The following is a 21,158-nucleotide window of genomic DNA, read 5'->3' as shown; positions in this document are numbered from 1 at the left end:
GATCCTGGACGTAGCCCTGGAGGAGTGGAAGAGATGGGCTTTGAGAAATGGCCAAAGTGTATTGTTTAGTCGCTCAGTCGTGTCTGACTCTTTGCGAGTGCATGGACTGCAGCCCGCGAGGCTCCTCTGTCCATGGGATTTTCCAGGCAAGAATACTGGAGTGTGCTGCCATTTCCTTCTCCAGGGGATCTTCCTGACCCAGGGATCGAACCCGCATCTCGTGCCTTGCAGGTGAATTCTTTACTGCTGAGCCACTAGAGAAGCCCGGGGGAGTCCTGAACTAAGGTTCCTGGACTTATGGGAAGGGGCAGCCACTTGTCAGGCTGTCCTGTTGTTCACCTCCAGGGGGCGCCCCCGAGGCCTTTCTCCAGATGTCATTGCCCCTTGTGCTGTTCATGACCCTTACGGCTGCATCTGGTGGTCCTGTTGGTCGGACTGTGGAAAGCTGGGCCTCAAATGGGCAGGTCCCCCAAACCAGGTGGGGAGTTTGAGCTGGATCCAGGTGGCAGGAAGCTGTTTTGCATCTCTAGGAAGGAGGGTGACACAGTCAGATTGGCATTTCGGAAAGGCCACTCTGGCAGTCTGTGGAAAATGTGTTGGAGGCAGAGAGACAGTTGGCTGCTGAAAAATGGCCCATATAGAACACATATTTTGAAAAAAAAAATGACAAAAGGCTAACTCTTTTCATCTGCAAAGTGATGCTACAAATCAACAGAAAAAGACGAATAGGAAAATGGTCAAAGAGCAAGAAGAGCCAGTTTGTAGAAAAGGAAATAGTAGTGGCTTTGAAACACAGAAGAAAGCTTCTCAACCTCATTCGTGAGAGAAACAGATTAAATCTATGAGTGGTACCATGTTTTTTCACCCACCAATGGGCTGTTAGCATTTTGACAACATTCTGTATTGGGGAGGGTGGGGTGATCTGGCCCTTAGCTCGACTGGCCTTATAGCTTGAGTTGGCTTCCTGGACCACCTGTCCCTAGAACTGAGGACCCCAGAGCCTTGGACTGTGTGCTTTACTCCTGCCTGAGATGGGCACACTGTCTGGATTCCTCATCTATTCTCCAGTCCTGGCTCCTAACTCTCTCAAGGGGAAATTTCAGTGACCTGCTTCGGACTGAGTTTTCCAGGGGATGGGAAGTTTTCCCCAGGAGCTTGGAGCTGAACTGCAGCCAAGCTACAGAGCCTAGGATTGGAATTCTTGGTGGGAAGATCCAAGATATTCCCAGAATTCCCTGCAGTCTCAGGAACCCACGTGCCCTCCATCATGTTGTGCTTCCCAAATGGAAAGTCCATGATGGGGGCGAGATGAGATGCTCATGCAGCTGTAAGATAAACACAGTTGTTTTCTTGGAGTAGCAATTTTATTTGAAGATGGAAGGAGAGAAAAGCATTTTTTATTAAAACAAATATGAATTGAAGAAAAACCATACTATGCGTCCACTGAGTCCCATTTCATTTTTTTCAACATGGATACACAGGAAGAACACACTGCCCAGTATCCCCTGCACTTAGGTTAGGGCCAGGTAACCAAGTTCTGGTCGAGTGCACGTGTGTAGAAGTGAGGTCAGCGCTCCCTGAACAACCCACTCCTGCAATCCTCCTGTCTTCTCTTCTTCTCAGAGGCAACTGGGAGACCATCCTTGAGGGGAAAGAGCCTAGGCAGGAAGAAGCTGGGACCCTGTCCAAATAAGTGTCATCCTTGATCCGGTGAGATTTGCACAGGGAAGAATAAACCTCAGGGTGAAGCCACTGTGATTTGGGAGTTAGCATCATATGAGTCAGCATCCTGACTAAAGTATGGATATAATATGGAGCCCAAGGCAATAGTTATAGGATTTTTAAAGCTAAGATATGAGGCTTCAAGTAAGTAGCTGCTTGCGCCTGGCATTTCAGCCATGCCCACAGACTTCTGACCTGCCGATCTGGGCTATATTTTTCTCCAAGACCGTCAGGGTTAGACCCAGTGACCCACTGGTGCCACAGTCACTGGCCCTGGAAATGGCTTAAAGCAGATCTAATTAAGCGCCTGGGGAGGAGCTATTGAAGTTGAATGTCCAAGCAGATCAAATGGCCAGTGCCTGATGACTAGAGCCAAGTGAGAAACAAACCCAGCGCCAGCCTCCAAAACCATTCTCTGGTGCATGAGGGAGAATGATCCGGTTCCTGCCTCAGACTCCGGGGTGAACCCACCCAGTGACTGGTCACTGTTGCCAGCCTGATGCATGCCTTCCAGGATCCAAGTGGCTGGAGCAGCAGCAGGAACCATGGCTGGGCTCAGAGGGTTGGGGGAGGAGGTTGCTATGGTCATGACTTCAAGCCAGGTACTTCTCCCAGACCTCCAGCTTCCTCTCAGGTGAAAAATTGGAAGTGATGATGATGATGATGGCATTTGAAGCTTTTTCCTTACATGCGACTACAATATATAAAACAGAACAATGAGCAAAGAACAAACAAAAAAGAAACAAACAAATTCGGAATTAGCGGAGCTACTCTTGGCTACCATGAAATCTACTTTAAAATCTTTGAACCAGAGGCTGATGCTGGCTTCTGCTCTTCAGATCCCCTTGCTGAGGAGGCCTGAGTGCACATCCCTCCCTTCCCCTCGGTGGGCTTCCGGTGCCCTGTCTCTGAAATTGACTTGTTGGAAAGGCTGTGGCAGCGGATAGAGTCTTGTAACAAAACCCAGGACTTAGAGAGAAAGCTGGAGCTGCCGGGGTTTAAGACAGAGTTGGGTCTGAGCCCTGACAGGCACCACCACATGCCCAGGGCATCTGGGGGAGGCAGAAGTGTGGAAAAGGCCCCTGGAAGGTGTGCCCAGGCTGGCTGCCGAGGGCCAAGGCTGTGCTAACCTCACGTGCGGCTGCGGGGGCCTCCCCACCTGGTGCGGGGGCCGCGGGTGGCAAACCTGGGTTTTTCCAGCAAGGAGTAGGGTGGTAGCTCTACCCTTTGGCTGAGCCATGACCTGCGGGCACAGGCGCTAGGACGAAGGGGCTGGCACAGAGTCAGAGCACGAGGCGCGTGCAGGGTCTGACCCCTTAGGGATCCCCGGGTGGAGACAGAGCCCTCCTGAGTGAACCTCCTCCCGCCCCCCACACTGTGGGAAATGACACCCCTCTGATGCCACTGGGTGTAGTTTCTAGGGGGCAGAGATTCCACTTGATTTATCACTCAAGGCTCTGTGCCTTTCTCGTGCCACCAAATGGTCCAGAGCTTGGAAAGCATTCTGAGCAGACCTAGGCTGCTCCCACAGGGTCAAGGGCAGGGGTGACGCCAGGATGGGGCCCCCAGGTGTGTCGGCAGCCCCAGGTGGCCTCTTGGCTGCAGTCTGAACCCTCCGTTCTCCAGGGAGCTGCCCTGCCCCAAGCCTCCCCGTGGGAGGAGGCAGACCTTGCTATGCACCCCCACCCAGCCTGGTGCTGTGTGCAGTGGACGCTGCACCCACAAAGCTGGAAGGGGCCACCCTCTCCCCCAGGGCCGTCGCTCCGCCAGTCTCTAAGAGGTGGCCAGTCTAGGGACCCATCACTCCCTCCCTTGGGAGACTGTCCCCAGTGGATCAAGCGTTGGGGGCTTTTCCAAACTCCTTTCTCCATCTCCCCCAGAATCTCACAGGTTCCTTGAGGCAAGATTTAGCTCCCCCCACCGCCAGGCAAACATTAACCATTAGGGGAGGAAAAAAAGTAAAACAAAGGATCCCCTTTCTCCTCAACTGACCCCAAATGAACAAGCCCTGTCCACCTCGCTGGGTTTGCTGCCACAAATTATCACGCAGAAGAAATGGCTGGTACTTGGCAGCCGTTTCTACGAGGGGCCTGTGTGCAGCAGCACTCTGCTCGGTTTTATTATTGCCTTTTACGAAGTTTCCAAGACAACTGAGGCCAAGTAACAGAACCTTGACTTTATGTGCCATGAAAATTTAATAAAGAATTTTTTAAAGGCTTTTAAGAGGCAGAAGCTGCGGCCCAGCAGCAGAGCCCCTACGGAGGGAGGAGGCGCGAACGCGCGGCCGCCCACCAGACCTGGAGGAGCCGGGCCTGTCAGGGCCCTTCAGCGTGGGCAGAAGTGATCTCTGGCTTCTGTCTAGGCCAAGCCTATGGAGATCGGTCCTTTGCTCAATTAACATTTATTAAGAGTGCCCAGTGCCAAGTCCACGCCAGCCTCTTTCCATTGGTTATGACCCACGTCCACGGTACAGGCCAGGAAGCGGGCAAGGGGCTGGAATCACTGGTCCATGGTCATGGTCACATAGCCAGAGAGCCACAGAGGCAGCCAAAGACCCTCTCAGGGTCCCTGCTGGGATTCTTGTTTTCCTTGTTCTGATGCTAAGGGTTCTGAAGGGAAATACCCGTGGCTGGCTCTTTTCATCGCCCAGCTCTTTGCCTTGTTTCTGCAGCCTGCGAGGGGGCTGGGGGGAGAGGGCGAGGTGGGGACATGGTGAGGGGCAGGCAATGTCCCCATGGCCCGAAACCAACATCCTGGTTGGACTGTTAGCAACCGCCTCATCAGAGGAAACATTCCCCACCAGCCTCCTAAGCATGTTCTATCACTCCAGGGCTGCAAAGACCCCCTTCCGTCTGCTCTCTGAATAAGGCTCAGAAGCAATTTGCTAGAAATGAGCAAAAAAAACATCAGGAATTTTGCCATTTTATACCAAAGCTCAATGGTGCTCAGTGTGTCTGGGCGCGTGCATGCCTACATGTGGAAGCTGTGTGCTCCGTGGATTTCCTAGTTACAGGAAAAGCAAGACTTTTGGTTACTAGAGATGGAGGTAATTGACTGTGTTGCCTGTTCTGCAAAGCTCCTTTGCCCTGGGAACAGAAAAAAAAAAAAAAATTGAACTTATTTCATGAGGGAGAAATTCATATACCATATGGGAAAACGTCTCCCATATCTGTCAGACTCAGTGGGAGATGGGCAAAAATATCAATCAGAGCAAGCTGGATTTTAGGTTAAAACGCATCTTGCCAGAAGAGGAGAGCTCTGAGCTACTGATGGGGGAATTGCATCATCTCTGAATTTTATTGAAAGGGGCTCAAATGCCAGACAGTCAAGCCTGGTTCTCAATGCCGGGACTGAGGAGTTTAGGATATTTATCAAGAAATGAAAAAAAAATGTTTAAGCTATTTTTAAAGTAATAGTCTGCCAATCACAAGGCAAATTCCAGGTGTCAGAGGAGCAGCAGAGACCATTTTTCAGCCCTCATGTCTTCAAATATGCAAGGAAAATGAAAGAGGGTGGAGCGGGAGGGGAGCTGAGTGTCTCGACTTCGTTTGTCCTGATGGATTACAGTATTCAAGGAGGAACCTTCTCCCTTTATCCTTTTATACTTTGCAGGAAACCAGAAGCCGGTCTGAGGCTAACACGGCACTCCAGCACTCGGGTCTGCAAAGCGCTCTCACGCGTGTCATGCTTTCCAACTTTCATCTTTTGTTCCCAAAGTGAGAGCAGATGTCACCCCCTGGTGCAGCCGAGGAACCTGGACCCCATAGAGTGTATGGGCAAAAGAGAAGGTAGGACCTCCACAAGCTGAGCCCCAGAACCCCAGGACTCCCTGAGCCATCACCCAGCCTCTCTGAGACATGGGTTTCTGCATCTGTGAAAATGGAGCCAAAGCCCTCTCCCTCCTGGCCTGTAGGCCTGTTAAGGCTCCATGCAGAGCGGCTAAGGGGCGGAGAAGGGGTTGGGGGCTGGGCTCTGCCTTCCACCAGCTGCGAGGCCTTAGGCAAGTCACCTGACCTGGGCATCGGTGCCCCTAGCTGTGAAAAGAGGGCAATGAGCAGCCTCACCCTTTGCGGGGTCACTGGGGGGATCAAACGAGAGGATGGAGGCAAAAGTACTGTGTAAACTGTGAAGCATCAAACAGATGTCACCCTCTCGTGGGAAATACTCTTGGTTCTAGAAACGCACAGAACGCCATGCCAATGTCTGGGCTCCTCCCCAGCCTGGTCCTACTCACCCTAACTACATTCACATCAGCATTATCTGCTCTGAACTAACCAAGCCCCTACAGAGGCTGTGGGGCTGGAGAGACAGGCCAGATGTCTGATGGAGGAGCCGTGGTGGACACGATCCAGCCCGGTGACCCTCGGTCTCCAAGACTGAACGAGAAGGGGGTGCCCATGTGGGATGGAGCCCACACCTGGATCCAGGTACAACGGAACCGGGAGAGACTGCCCAGGGTCAGAGGAGCCACTGCCGTGCCCAGGACACGGAGGTGTTCACAGATCCAACCCTCAGGGCTTCTGCAGGGGGAGAACTCAGGCTCCTTCCCCTGGTCCTCTGAACAGTCCTATTATTTCAACTGTACCTGAAGGGCCCCAGCTTGGTGCCCGAGTGGCCAGTGTCAAGCCATCACCCGCCTGATCGTGAAGGAACTCACAGCTTGGCAGACGTGAACACTGACACCACACAAGTATGATCACAAAGGACTTCCCAGTTCTCACGAGGAGGAGGAGGGGGTGGCTTATTGCTTGAGGGATGGCAGTGGAGACATGTGAGCTGGACTTTGAAAGATAAGTGAGTTTCCACTTACTTATGGAAGCTGGACAACAAAAAAGGCTGAGCGCCGAAGAATTGAGGCCTTCGAACTGTGGTGCTGGGGAAGACTTTTAAGAGTCCCTTGGACAGCAAGGAGATCAAACCAGTCCATCCTAAAGGAGATTAACCCTGAATATTCATTGGAAGGACTGATGCTGAAGCTGAACTCTAATACTTTGGCCACCTGATGTGAAGAACTAACTCATTGGAAAAGACCTTGATGCTGGGAAAGATTGAAGGCAGGAGAAGGGGGTAACAGGATAAGATGGTTGGACGGCATCACCGACTCAACAGATATGAGTTTGAGCAAGCTCCAGGAGTTGGTGAAGGATAGGGAAGCCTGATGTGCTGCAGTCCAGGGGTTGCAAAGACATGACTGACTGACTGAACAACAAGTTTCCACTGGGCAGAGGGAGGGTCCAACAGAGAGGACAGCTAAACCTGGAGCGCATGGAGCAGATGCGGGCCCTGTGACCACCTCCCAAAGGGTCAGGAATCAGCACCTTCTCTCCAGAGTGGTAACAACAGACACACAGGGCTGTAGGAGCACAGAAGCTCCTCCTGAGATATGGGGGCTGAGCATGGATTTAGGGTGGAAAGGGAGGAGGGGACTTAAAGGTCAAGAAGCTTGGGCTTCATCTGGGAAAAGAGGAGGGTCAACAATTAGGGGATTCTGCAATCAGCATTTTGGTTCTGAGTTCTTCCTGAAATGATAGGGATTGAGGGGGTTAAGAGGCAAAAGACTGATGCAGGGTAGGCCAGAGATGATGAGGTCTGAGCTGGGAGGACAGACGGAGGACAAACAAGAGGGATTTGGGAGTTCTGGGGATGGAGGCGCCTGTCTCCGGGAGGCCCTGCCTCTGCACCTGGGGTGGGGTCCGTTGGGACCAGCGCTGCGAACAGTCCACCTGCATCCTTCACAAGCCCCTGCGGCAAGCTCCACTCTGCCCACGCTGTGGAGACGGAGCTCCTGATGGGAAAGGCAGAGAGGCCAAGGACAGCCCCGGGAGGCAGGAAGGAGGCGAGCAGGCAAGGCCAGCCCTGAAGAGGGAAGGCTGCTTTCCAGGTACACCAGAAGTGGCACGGCAGGAAATGAGGCGGCGGGCAGGGTCCAGGGATGCATGCAGCCCAAGATGGATGAGGCTGAACCTGATCTCATCTATTCATTGAACCTGCTCTGGCTGCGGGCCATGACAGTGGCGGGGTCAGTGTGGCCGGACTGTGTGTGAGGGGGGCACCAGCAGGAGGGGAGGAAGGGCAGGAGAGGGTAGGGGGAAAGAGGTACAGATGGCGTCCGTGGGCCCTTCTTGGGGATGGGCCGATCCTACGGGCAGAGAACAGGGACTCAGCTCCACATGGAGCATCTCTCTTCCCGGAGGAAGGAGACGCCTGCTCTTGTGATCACTCCAATTACCCCCTACGCAACGAGCAGCTAATTACCGAAGAGGGTTAAAACAGTGGGACTTCCTATTAAGAACGAGGCGGTGGGGGAAGTCTCCGATCACTCACTCCAATAATGGAGCAGCCTCTGGTTCTTCCTGATCAGTGGCATCAAGAAAATGCAGGGCCCGCTCTGTCACTTGCTGACCTCCTGTACTATGGCAGCCTCGGTTCCCCAATGCTCACTGAGGGCCACGGGGCTTCTCAAGCCCTGTCCTGCCCTGGAGGGGCTCCTTCTAGACCGTGACCACCCAGCAACCATGCCTCTGGGTGAGAGGCGAGGGGTGAAGGGAGGACGGTCCTCATCCTAGGAGCTGAGGTTCACCCCAAACAGAGCAAGGGGAATTCAGCCTATTAAAACAATTTTTTTATTGATTTAATGTCTTCTTGGCTGTGCTGGGTCTTTGTTGCCGTGTGTGAGCCCTCTCTAGTTGTGGCGAGCAGGGGCTGCTCTCCAGTTTCCGTGTGAGGGTCTCTCTTGTTGCAGAGCTTGGGCTCTAGAGTGCAGGCCCAGTGGTTGCGGTGTACGAGCTTAGTTGTCCTGTGGCACATGCAATCTTCCCCGATCAGGGATCGAACCCATGTCCCCTGCACTGGCAGGCAGGTTCTTAACCACCGAACCAATAGGGAAGTCCCCTAGAATTCAGACGACTGGTTATTTTTTTTCTAAAAAATTCAATGTGTTTGGTTGGTTTGGAACCTGATGATGGCATCCCATTTTGTCAAGGGCATGCTTTCTGGAAACCGACTTCAAGAAATGATATCAAGTTAGAACTTTGTCTAAAAGATGCTTTGCTGCTCCCAGCTGCTAATAAGCGTGCAGGGACCATTTACTTGGGTCGTTAGCTGTGAAATCCATCTGCTGTGGTCACAGGGTTCTGGGAGAGCGGACAAAGGGTTTTCAAACTCATTTTCTCACAGTGGACAGTTTAGGAACACTGACGGTCCTGACCTGTGACACCAGATGGCGTGGCAGTGTGCAGAGCCCTGGGGGTCCCCAGGCAGGAAGGACCCACCAGTGCTCTGTTTGAAGCTGGATTCATACTCACCTGGGGACACAGAGGGGATGGGGCTCTGGAGTCGACTGACCTGGACTGACACCTGACCTCCCACGTGACCTCCCAGGCCTTGTTTCCCTTCTCTGAAAATGGGAATGGCCTTACATAAGTGCCCTGGACGACTGGAAAACAGAGCTGATGACACCTCTAAAATGGCCCTACTTGGGAGGCACTTGCTGCTCATCAGGTACCTCCCGTCCTTCCCACCTGTGGCCACCCCCTGCTTTTTGCTGGGAAAATAGAGGCATTTATTTTCTTTATAGAAAGACAAAGTCTCCCATCACTTAACAGCCCAGCATGGGCCCTGCAGGGCTCGGGGACTGCCGGGGCCCCCTGGGCGGTGGACGGGCTGCAGACCTGGGTCTGCCCTGGGCTTCTAGGAGAAGGAGGGGAGAAGCAATGGGATGAGGGCATCACATGGGAGCCACCCTGTGGGGGCGGGGGAGGCAGACTTCACACCTTGAGGGAATGGGCGTCTGCCTAGAGGGAAGGTGAGGCAAGGATCAACAGACCCCCACCCCACCCCCTAAACTGCCCAACAGCTGGAGCGATCTTAGATTAACAGCCTTCCCTTTGGGTTGAAAAAAATTCCAGAGAGGATGACTCCCAGCTGGGCATTTCAACAGACACTTTTTGAACACCTATGAGGGACCAAGGTCTGTGCTGGACCTTGATGCAACTGCTCCCACTGGTTGGAGTGAAGGGGATTTGGCTCAGAGACAGGGAGGAGTGTTAGGAGGAAGAGGAAAAGCAGGGGAAGGAAGATGTCTGTGCTGGTCTAGGACACATCTCTGACCCTTCCTGGATCCTACATTCGTGAGCGTTTTCTGAGCCTTACTGTGTGCCAGGCACCATGCTAACGAATGCTGTCCAAGACCCTTCATTCTCCTCCCTCAGAGCCTGATGGTGAGCTCCTTCCAGGGCCCTCCAGGGTCCTTTATAAGTGGGGACCTTCTGGGAAGGGCCATGTTAACCCCAAACCCAACAGCGTTCTGGGGAGATTGGCTGTACAAGGGCAGCTTCTCGTCTGCCTGTGGTCAGCGGGCCCTGGACCCTGACTTGCCTGTGGCCATTTTCCAAAGTGCTCCCTTCCGCTGCTTCTGAAGCTTCCCCTCTGAGACGGGCAGGGTTGGGAGGTGGATATCTGGGGACATGAATGGAATGGTTTTGTTGAAGGGAGAATGTGACTCCCCTTTCCCCAACACTTCTAATGTCAAGCTCTGACTCGCTCTGATCCTTACGCAGGGCTTATAGACACATTCCTCCCCTCTGAAGCCTCCACCTTCCCCAGGGCTCCCCACACACTCTGGGCACACATGGTGATTGCCCCACCGTGGTGAGCTGTGATCAGAGGGCACATGACTGGGGAACCCCTGCTGTGGGGTCAAACCAAATGGGACAGAAGGTGGCTCACAGGCTGCAGCCAGCTCTGAGACTCCAGGAGCCTTCCTGAGCTGCCTCTCAGTGAAATCTGTATCTTAATGAGTAACACACGGAACACTGCTGACAACAGACAAGCTCATGAAATCAGCCAGGTCGGTCTGTTAACTGCACCCACGCAGCACATGATTGGGGTGGGACAGCGTGCAGGCCTCCTGGGTATTTCCACTTCATTTTCACAGAATGGGGTGGTAGGAAGTCAAATATGATGTTCCTAGGCTCTAACCATATTCTCCCTGGGGGGCCCCCGGGGCAGACCCCAGATGCAGCTGCCTTGAGTTCTTTCCATGGCCCTCCGTCTTGAGGTTGTTGGTGCCTCCCACCCTGCCCCAAACACAGCAGCTTTTTATCCCCAGTTGTGGCTTCCCACGAGCCCAGAAGAGAAGAGGCCATCTGTCATGTTTTGGATATCATATGTCCGCTGATGGCTTGCGAGCAGGTGGGCCACCAAGAGGTGCTGGGAAGGAGAGCGGGCGAGAATCAGGCGGGCTCGCCAAGCGCAGCTCAGCGGAACGCTGAGACGAGGAGCGGGATCTCGGGCTGGGACTTAGCATCCTGCCATCTCTCCACCAGCAGGAAGCCCGGGGGTGGCGTCTTTCAGGCTCAGCCTTCTTCCGGGAAGACAGAGCGGCCCTCAGGACAGGGTGTGTCTGGAGTGGGAGACCTTGTGGGCGCCGTCTGTGCAGGGCTGGGGCCGGCCCTCGGCCGGTGGGGCTGGAGGCGCGGCCTCCTGCGGGGTTCCGCTGGGCTGGAGCCGGCTCCCTGACGATGTGCCGCTGCGGCCACACACCAGGCGCTTCTCGTCCAGCAAGGACAGGTGGTATTCACACAGGTCGATCAGCGAGGCCACCTGCTCGTGGAGCGGCAGCATCTTGAACTTCCTCTGGGCCAGGTAAAAGAAGGCCTCCACGAAGGCCTGCAGGCACATCCCTGTGGACGAGAGACCGGCGTTAGGGGGACTTGGTGTGCGCGCGCAGGCGCCCTGGCTTCCCGACGCCTACCACCAGGCTCTCTCCCCACCGCCGTTTCCTTCGGAGAGGAAACAGGGCCGTCTCAGCCTGCTTGACCAGCGCCCGGCCAGCTGGGCGTTCACAACCACTTGCAGATTCACCCTTTAAGCTGCCCTGTGAAGAAGGTTCAATAACCCAGTTTTACACATGGGGAAACTGAGTCTCAGAGAACTGGAGAGACCTGGGCAAAGTCCAGTGGTAGAAAGCCGTAGGGCTGGGATTTAAACCTAGCCCAATGCCTTATTCTCTTGCATCGCCATCAAATGTTCCCATTAAAACCCAGCCCACAACTTTTATAATAAGGGAGAGGGTGTGAAGATGAGTCCAACTTGATGGCCATTCTATAACCTCATGGAAAGTGCTAGGTGCTCAGTCATGTCTGACTCTTGGTGACCCCATGGACTGTAGCCTGCCAGGCTCCTCTGTCCCTGGGATTTCCCAGGCAAGAATACCAGAGTGGGTAGCCATTCCTTTCTCCAGGGGATCTTCCCCACCCAGGGATCGAACCTGGGTCTACTCATACTGCAGGCAGATTCTTTATCATCTGAGCTACCCAGGGAAAGCCCTCATAGGTATGTCAGTTACATTTATCGAAATCCACAAATTGTACCTTAAGTTAAAATCTGTGCATTTTGCTACATGTAAATTTTACCTCAAAAAGTAAAACATATCTGACCCCTTCTCTATACTCAAAACTATATTCTGAAAGGTATTAATAGGAAACCCCATTTTGCGCCTGGAAGGTTCTTCTATTTTGCCTCGTAAATTCCTACTCCTTCTTGGGATTTGAGCTGAAAATCACTTACTCAGCAAACCCTCCTCTGAGTGCCAGGTAAGATCCAGCCCCTGGTAGAGGCTTCTTGCCTTTTTCTTGGTAGCACCTTTGGCGGCTAGTTCAGGGTTTTATTTGCGTGGTTCACTGACAATCTCTAGCTTCCCTGCTGGACTGTGGGCTCCAGCTCACCTCAGTTCCCCCCAGCGCCAGGTCCCCAGAAGATGCTCCATACAGAGGGACTGACTACATGAGTGAATGAATGAATGAGTCAGCACCAGGCGCTTCACAGACATGCCTTTGCAAGGTCACTATTATGACGTCCCATTTTACAGATATGGAAACTAACAATCAGAGACGTTGAGTAACTTCCCTAAGGTCACACAGCCAGAGACCTGTGGCTTGGAAATTCACACTCTTGACTCCCAATTCTCTTAACCAAGTTGTGCCTCGCAAAAGGTTCTGAGTCTTCCCAACATCCTAGTGAAAGTGAGCTCCATGACCCAAAATCATGGGGCTCCCTGGGCTCCTTGGGGAAGATGGCTCTAAGGCTGGACCAAATGCCACATGGTACTTTTAGAGAAGCCAGCTCCCACTCGTAATCCACACCTTCCCAGGGGCCTTGCTTCCTTCTCAGACAAACTGGTTGCCTGCTCTGTCACTGTAGGCGGAAGCCTGGCCTGGAGTTCGTAAATATTGGATGATATATGGACCCTGGGATCTAAGAGATCTTTTTGTGTTGGAAACTTGAGCTGAGCAAAGACGTTGCTTTTTTGTTTTTTGTTTCTAATCTTCTAAGTCCATCAAAGCTTTTTTTTACTCAGCTTCTCTTGACTCCAGACGCTCTGCAAGTCCCCTGCTTGGTCTTGACAGGAGCTGATACAAAGAACAGTAACCCTTTTAATGTAAACAGAGGCCTGGTACCGACCAAGACGGAGGGGATGAGGCCTGAGCCTGTATGAGGAGACAGACGTTTTCTAATCACTGACTCTGGGCCAGGGCTGTCCTAGGGTGTGCATGCGTGTGTGTGTGTGTGTGTGTGCACGCACAGTCAGCGGGAGGGTCCAGGACACGCAGGCTGAAGAGGCTGGGATCTAAACACAGAGAAAGCCGGGGCAGTCCCAGCCCCCAACTTCACAAGTGTGTGATCTCCAGAGCGCCGCTGCTCCACGTGTGGTCGGCAGACGGGTGCCGGGTCCGGGAACGGCATGTCCCTGGTCGCTGACAAGATAAGGAGCTCAGGCCAGAGTGTAAATCACCCTCCTCATCAATCACATGGTTTAGTTCAGCTGGCAGTGCTTTGCGGCAAGACTTTCCGTTTATAAAGGAAGCCGCACGTATTTACATGCTAGCTTGAGTCTCCTATCCAGGACTGGAAGAACAGTGCGTGACTGCAAGTTTCATAGCTCTGGGGTCTACAACCCCCCACCCTCACTTTAACCACAGTCTTGTCAAAAAATTCAGATTCCAGGATGGGGCCCAAGACCCTGCATTTCTGCCAAGCTTCCCAGTGGTACCCAGGCTGCTGGTCTCTGGAGCACACACTCTGAACAGTGAGGACTGAGCACCTTTTACTCAACAAACACCCATTTCCTTCCCTTAATTGGAGGCAGACTGTGATTAGAGTAATAACACACCCCCCAAAATACAATTAAGACCTCTTTCGGGAGAAAAAAGTATGGCTAAATCATTGACAAATCATTATCAATATCTCATTATTGATAAAACGAGAAATGGGGTTGACTGTGATATCCTTGGTTTTCTTTTTGCTCATCTACATTTTCGGATTTTCTATCGTACTGCCTGCCAAGTCGCTTCAGTCGTGTCCGACTCTGTGCGACCCCATGGACTGCAGCCTACCAGGCTTCTCTGTCCATGGGATTCTCCAGGCAAGAACACTGGAGTGGGTTGCCATTTCCTTCTCCATTCTATAGTACACACATGTGCAATTAAAAAATAATGCAACTGGAAAATCTAGAGAGTGGAAAAAAGTGATGCTGGGACAGCTGCTTCTAATCATGAAGACTTTGCTACTATTTGAAGTCATTGCTTTGAAAAATTAGAGTGCAAACTTTCTGCATACATGTTCTGCTTTGATAAAAAGTTTATATAAAGTATACGCACGAGGATGAAGGGGAATGGACATTACTGACTCCTGCATGGGTCACGTACACGATGCCAGTGCTCCGACCCTCACTACACGTCCCACTGTGCAGATGAGAAGACTGAGGCCCAGACAGATCACATAACTTGCCCTCAGGTCACATGCTGGTAAGCGGCAGGGCTGGGATTTGAACCCAGGCCTCAGGCTCTGCTGATTCTGTTCAGAAGCTGTGTTGGAATACGGACTGCAGCTCCACCCCAGGGTTCTTGGTTCTGAAGGTCTGAGAACTTGTGCTTTGAACACATCCCCAGATGGTGACAAGGCTCCTAGTCGGGACCCCACTTTGAGAACCTGTCCCTGCCTCGCCTCCTCCTGCTGCCAGGTTCAGTCTGTTCTTTCTCCACTCTGAAAGCCCATCTGCAAAAAGGGGCCTGCTTGCAAAAGGGCTGGCCCCTGAAACTGACAGAAGCTTGACTTTGGGCTAAAAATGTCTGCCTTTTAAGACACTCTGATTGAAAGCAGACTTGCAATCAGTTATTTTTAAAAGACTAATGATGGAGCTGGAAAAGCATGAACTTGTTCCAACTCTGCATTAAGTCCTCTCTTGGTTTCTGAGAAACCACACATCCCCGGTTTCTTCTAGCGTCACGGCTTGACCACTAAGCGGGGGCGGGGGTGGATGGGCAGCAAGCTCTATTGCCCTCTGCCAGGCCCTGCCCTTCTCTGTCTGTGCTGATGGAGTGTGGGCCTGAAAGGTTCTGGTAAGCCAGGCCATAAGGGCCCTGTGGACCAAGGGACTTCGCATCTCATGCTGAGGAAGACAGGTGGCCACTGGGAGGTTTCCAGGTGACATGGTCAGGTGTGTGCTGTGTTGACAGCAAGTGGCAGGGGCACAGGAGAAAAAAATCGGGAAGATTGGACTGGTCCTATCAGGCGAGGGCTGATAGCGACTTGGACAGGGCAGCAGTGGGGGGTGGTGGCGTGGTGAAAGGTGATGAGGTTCTGGATAGAATCTGGGGGTCGTGCCTATGTCTCTGAGGGGCCAATGGGGTGGATGGGGGCATGAAGGCGAGTCAGGAGTCCTCACGAAGAAGGGGCTCTAACAGCAGGCTGAGGGGACTGGCCTTCCCCTCAAGGCCTGTGTTTTGCTAACATTTTATCTGTAAAATAACCTGGGGACCTTGCCGGAAATGCAGGTTCCTGTTCCTGTCCCCTGGAGGCTGTCTGTTGGTGATGAGGCCCAGATACTGCTTGTAACTGCAGCGCTGGGGATCCGACACTCAAGGGTGATCAGGAAGCTTTGCGATGAACATTCCCTCTTGGCTGTCTCTTGAAGGGCTCTTGAGGAGGCAATGGAGTGAAGAAGTTGAGAGCATGGTCTTTTGAGAAACCTAGCGCTGGACTAGCCCTGCCATGGGTGATCAAGAACCTCTAGGGGTGCAGAGAACAAGCTCTCTCCTCTGAAATCCCACTGCCCACCTGTCTCTACCATCTTCATCTGCATGAGCTGCCAAATATCATAACACAACACCATAGCCAGGGTGGCTCAGACAACAGTCGTTTATTCTCTCAACAGTTCTGGGGGTGGAAAGTCTGAGATCAGAGTGCTAGCATGGTGTGGTTCTGGTGAGGGCTCTCTTCTTGGCTTGCAGACAGCCGCCTTCTCTCTGTGGCTTCCCAAGGCAGAGAGAGAGAGAGAGAGAGACAGCCAGCAATTTGGCATCTCTTCTCATAAGGACACCAGTCCTATTGGATCAGGGCCTCACCCTTATGACTTCATTTAACCTTAATTACTTCCTCAGAGGCCCCAACTCCAAAAACAGTCATACTAGGGTTCCAACATATGACTGAAAGTGGGGGGTAGGGCATGCTTTAGTCCATAGCGCCCTGGTCTGTAGCTTGGTTCTGCTGAGGTGCAGCCAGTACTTGCAGTCTCTCCTGCCATTTACCAAGTCTTCGAGATTACTTGAGCTATTTAGGAGAAAATGTAAGAAACCCTGCCCCTCTCCCCTGCTCCTCCACCAGCCCTGGCGGATCACTCCTTACAGCTCTGATGCGGAGCTGGAAGCATCTCTTTGGTAACATTGCTTCAGTGACCCATTACAGTAAAAGGGATGAAAGGAAACAATAGCACTTCATATTCTTTGAGCCTTCATTATGTGCAAGCCTTGGGCGAAGGGCTGCACTTGCATTATTTAACTGAACGAATCTCTCAGAAATCTCAGGGAGCAAGTGTGACCATCAATCTCGTTTTATATTCAAGAGACTTGTCAAAGTCATACAGCCAATAAGGTGCCTGAGCCTAGGATTGTTCCCGTAACTTTTTGACTCTGCTGAGGCTTCAAGAGCCGTCAAAGAGATGGCCAGGTCGGGGTGTTAATTCCAGTCACTTAGAAGGAAGAAATGACGCTGCCTTGCAGTGAATGAGGGAGCCCACCTCCCACCACTCCCATTTCTGCTGGATGCCAGCAAGGAGGTGCAGAACCGTCCCCCAGGTTTCGCAAACAGGCTTTCCCCTCCTGCCCGCTGTGCCTGAAGATCAGCTGCTGAGTGTTTTTCTTAAACTTCATTTGGGTTCATGGATCTTGCTGGAGAAAGCAACCCTTGGAACCTTCCAGTGTAGCCATCCACGTGGCTCTCGCCGAGATGGCCACTTGCATATAGGATGCAGCCCCTGACAGGCTGTGGCCTCATTCTGTCCATCAGCCTGGTGAGAGAGGGCCCACTGGCTCCTGGCCCCCAGCCTGCTGCTCTCCACGCCCAGGGAGGGGCTCTTGATCACTGGACTTAAGGACAGTGCTGGCGGCTGCGCCTTGATAATCTCATCATCTACTCTGGGGCTTAAGGATGGAAACAAGAATAATGTGGTCCGTGTGTAGAGCACCTGCCAGTTTACAAAGAATATCCGTTTTCTCATCTGGTTCTCTGAGTCGCTTTCAGAAGAGGATGTTATTACAAGGATTCCCCACTTACAGTTGAGACCCAGAAAGGCCAAGTGGCTTGTCTAGGTCCCCTTAAGTGGACGAGGCGGCATTTAAACCTTAGCTGACTCTCAAACCCACAGTTCTCTTTCCAACACAGTGTTCTTTCTTAACATTTGACATTTATGTATTATTTTATAGTTTATAGAGCACATTTGCATATATGATATAATTAAATCCAAATCATTGTCGACAGCCAGAGATATTACCCCACACTGAATATGAGATATATTTTTTTCCCCTCTCAAATATACCTGTGCTTCCTTGCTAGTAATTCTATTTCAAAATATTGGTGTGCTGGGTTAGGACAGCTATTCGCTGATTCTTTCTCTCACCCCAACCTTTAAATCTCTTTCTCATTGCTCACCTGGAAGAGAGGTTTCTGTCTCATAGTGACTTTTTAAATGTGCAAGTATACAGGCTTTCTGTTTGGAATCGGTGGTGGGAAATAAAGCTGAGTGATCTTGACTAGAATTACTTTAGTGGTTCCTCTCTGTGCAGCAGAACGCTCCCCAGAAGAGCTATGTGAAGGCTGCACCGACTCCGAGGTGGTTAATCATGAGGATCTGTCTTCTCCCCATTGTTGGGGTGGCTTGCAGTCTGCTCTGATCTGTAGCTGCAGTTGGTCCCCCGAAGCATTACCATAGTCCTTCCCCCAGGCCTGGGGCTGGGGTCTCAAAGGGCTCCACTGCAGGAGATGAAAACTGGGCCTTTCCCGAGAAATGGCATCTGGCTCCATGGAGGAATGACTGATTGGGCTGGCCTGGTTCCCGCTCTGCTGCGTGCTAGCTGTCTAGTCTTTCGGGAGCCAGTTCTCCTCTGGAGGGCTTGGTTTCTATGTCTGTAAAGAGTGGCTTTTATCAAGCACTCCCTAGAAAAAGCCCAATGCAGCGCTTGAAAAATACCAGTCATCTCCCTGCTTTAATGCCTGCCCTTTCACCTCCGGCTGCCTGGAGCGCTATCATGACGCTGGCTTCATTTGCTTCTTCTACTGCACTAACCAACCGGCTCATCTCCACACTAGGCTGTCCTGTGGCTGGGGAGCCTGTGCCCCCATCTCTAGCTGGCACAGAGCAGGCTTTCTGGAAGTGTTTGTGGAATCAATGAGCCAACTGACTGGGATTACAGGAGGAAAAATTATGCTGCGGGGTTAGAGGACCTGGATTATCACCTGGTCTCTGCCCTCTGCGTGTCGTGGCTTTGGGCCAATTACTCCCCCTCTCTGGGCCTCACGTTCCCCTTCAGTAAAATGGGCAGAGGATTGGGTCATTTCTCAGGATTCCAGAAGTGTTAGGAGGGATAGTGGCTTCTGAATGTTTGAAAAATAATAACTGGGCTTTTCTGCTGGGTCAGTGGTAAAGAATCTGCCTGCCAATGCAGGAGACACGGGTTCGATCCCTGATCCAGGAAGATCCCATATGCTGTGGAGCAACTAAGCCTGTGCGCCACAACCCCCGAGCCTGTGTGCCTAGACCCTGTGCTCCACAACAAGAGAAGTCACCGCAGTGAGAAGCCTGCGCACGAACTAGAGAGCAACACCCTGCTCTCCACAGCCAGAGAAAGCCCACGCAGAAACGAAGACCCAGCACAACCAAAAATAAAATAAACAAATTGTTTAAAAAAAGAATATCTTTAAAAATTCTATCATAATAATTAAAACCTCAAACCACGTTTATTGAAGATGTTCTGCCGCCCTGACTCACGCTGTGCATTTTCCCTGCACGTGTCCCTTCAATCTCACAACAACCCTGAGAGCCTGGTCCTGCTGATATTCACACTGTGCAGCTGAGATGGCTGAACCCAGAGAGGCCTGGCCACTTGCCCAGGGTCACATTTCCTGTGCCCCAGTTCGCACTGTCCAGGGTGGCGGTACTGGGTCCCCCACTGCTGGTCTACACTATCTCATCCCAAAACAGATGGAAACTTCCTCAAGGCTCAACCTTTAAGGGACAGAGGAGACAGCCATTCCCCTATAGCTGGGGAACGGAAGTCTCACGCACAGAGTTCTTGTATCTAGGCATTGCAGCGGCGAGTCACCATCACCTCTGTCCTTGGCTAGATGGAAAAATTACTAAGTGTCAGGAGTGAACCATAAATAGACCTTGGATAAAAATCATTGCCCCCAGAAGCCCGCAGCACCCACATAACAAACATAAGCAAAGATGAAAGCAGTTATTCCATCATTTCATTAATCGCAGGTCACACCGCTGGCGGGCACAGAGTGGCCTGAAGGTCCCGCTCCAGCCCCAGCCAGGGTCACCCCTGATTCCATCACGAGGCGGATGCAAACTCCTGAGTCATCGTCTGGGGAGATGGGCTGCAGGGCTGGTCACCACTTCCTGCCACCTCCTTGGTGCTCTTCCAGATGCTTCTGGTGGGATTAATGGCTCCCATGGACCTTCTGAGGCTCAACATTCATCCCTCAGCAGGGGTCACGATCTCTGGCTTGGAAAGGACTTCAGAGATCACAGAATCCAGGCCCTTCGAGCACCACAACACCACTCGGTAAGAAGTAATGAGTAGCTGGCATAGAGCGCATGCTTTGTATGCATCAGGCACTGGGGTGAGCTCTTTATGGGGTGCCTCTACCTCACCCTCAAAACAAAATCTAGGGACTTCCCTGGCGGTCCAGTGGTTAAGACTCCACGCTGCCAACGCAGAGGGCATGGGTTCAATCCCTGGTCAGGGAGCTAAAATCCCACATGTCATGCAGTGCGGCCAAAAGATAAATAATAATAGTAACTTTAAAATAAATAAATAAAAACAAAAATACAATTTTTTTTTTCCTATTCTATACATAGTAACTTGCATCTATTAATCCCATACTCCTAATTTATTTCTCCCCTTTGGTAACCATACATTTTTTTCTATGTCTGTGAGCCTATTTCTGCTTCAAATTTAGGTTCATTTGTATTATTTTTTAGATTTCACATGTAAGTTGTATCATATAGTATTTGTCTTTCTCTGACTTATTTCACTAAGCATAATATTCTCTATGTCCATGCATATTGCTATAAGTGGCAATATTTAATTTTTAATGGTTGGACAATAGTCTATTGTATATATACACTGCATTTTCTTAAGTCAAGTATCTGTTAATGGGCCCTTGTGTTGCTTCCATGTCTTGGATATTGTAAATACTGATGCTGTTTTTTAATATTTATCTACTTATTCATCATTTTCAGTTATTTATTCATTAGTACATTTGTTTTGTATCTTTTGGAGTGCAGGCCTTTCAGTGACAAATTCTCTCAAATTTCATCTGTCTAAAAAGTCTTGATTCTGGCATTTTTAGAAGATATTTTTTCTAGCTATAAAATTCTATATAACTGTTTGTTTTTCTTTCAGCGTTTTTTTTTTTTTTTTTTTTCTCCTGTAATTGAGATCTAATCTTACTGCATTGTGGTCAGAAAAGATGCTTGGAATGATTTCTATTTTTTTGAATTTACCAAGACTAGCTTTATGGCCCAGGATGTGATCTATCCTGGAGAAGGTTCCATGTGCGCTTGAGAAAAAGGTGAAATTCATTGTTTTGGGATGAAATGTCCTATAGCTATCAATTAGGTCTAACTGGTCTATTGTATCATTTAAAGTTCGTGTTTCCTTGTTAATTTTCTGTTTAGCTGATCTATCCATAGGTGTGAGTGGGGTATGAAAGTCTCCCACTATTATTGTGTTATTGTTAATTTCTCCTTTCATACTTGTTAGCATTTGTCTTACATACTGCGGTGCTCCCATGTTGGGTGCATATATATTTATAATTGTTATATCTTCTTCTTGGATTGATCCTTTGATCATTATGTAGTGACCTTCTTT

The 21,158-nt window shown here is 51.1% G+C and overlaps 1 protein-coding gene across 1 annotated transcript in view; it reads right to left on the bottom strand.

The window, feature by feature from the left end:
* Positions 1 to 10,580: 10,580 nt before the first annotated feature.
* The window catches only part of TTLL11 (tubulin tyrosine ligase-like family, member 11), a 300,428-nt gene continuing 289,850 nt past the window's right edge, over positions 10,581 to 21,158 (bottom strand). The window contains exon 12 of the mRNA XM_010852103.1: positions 10,581 to 11,405. Within this exon, the coding sequence (XP_010850405.1) occupies positions 11,110 to 11,405 (296 nt within the window). The 3' untranslated portion in view covers positions 10,581 to 11,109. The remainder of the gene's footprint in view (positions 11,406 to 21,158) is intronic.

Source organism: Bison bison, unplaced genomic scaffold (genome assembly GCF_000754665.1).
Source record: "Bison bison bison isolate TAMUID 2011002044 unplaced genomic scaffold, Bison_UMD1.0 scf7180017864307, whole genome shotgun sequence".
NCBI lineage: Eukaryota > Metazoa > Chordata > Mammalia > Artiodactyla > Bovidae > Bison > Bison bison.
The sequence above is the reverse complement of the archived record's forward strand: the minus strand, read 5'-3'. Positions and strand labels throughout refer to the sequence as shown.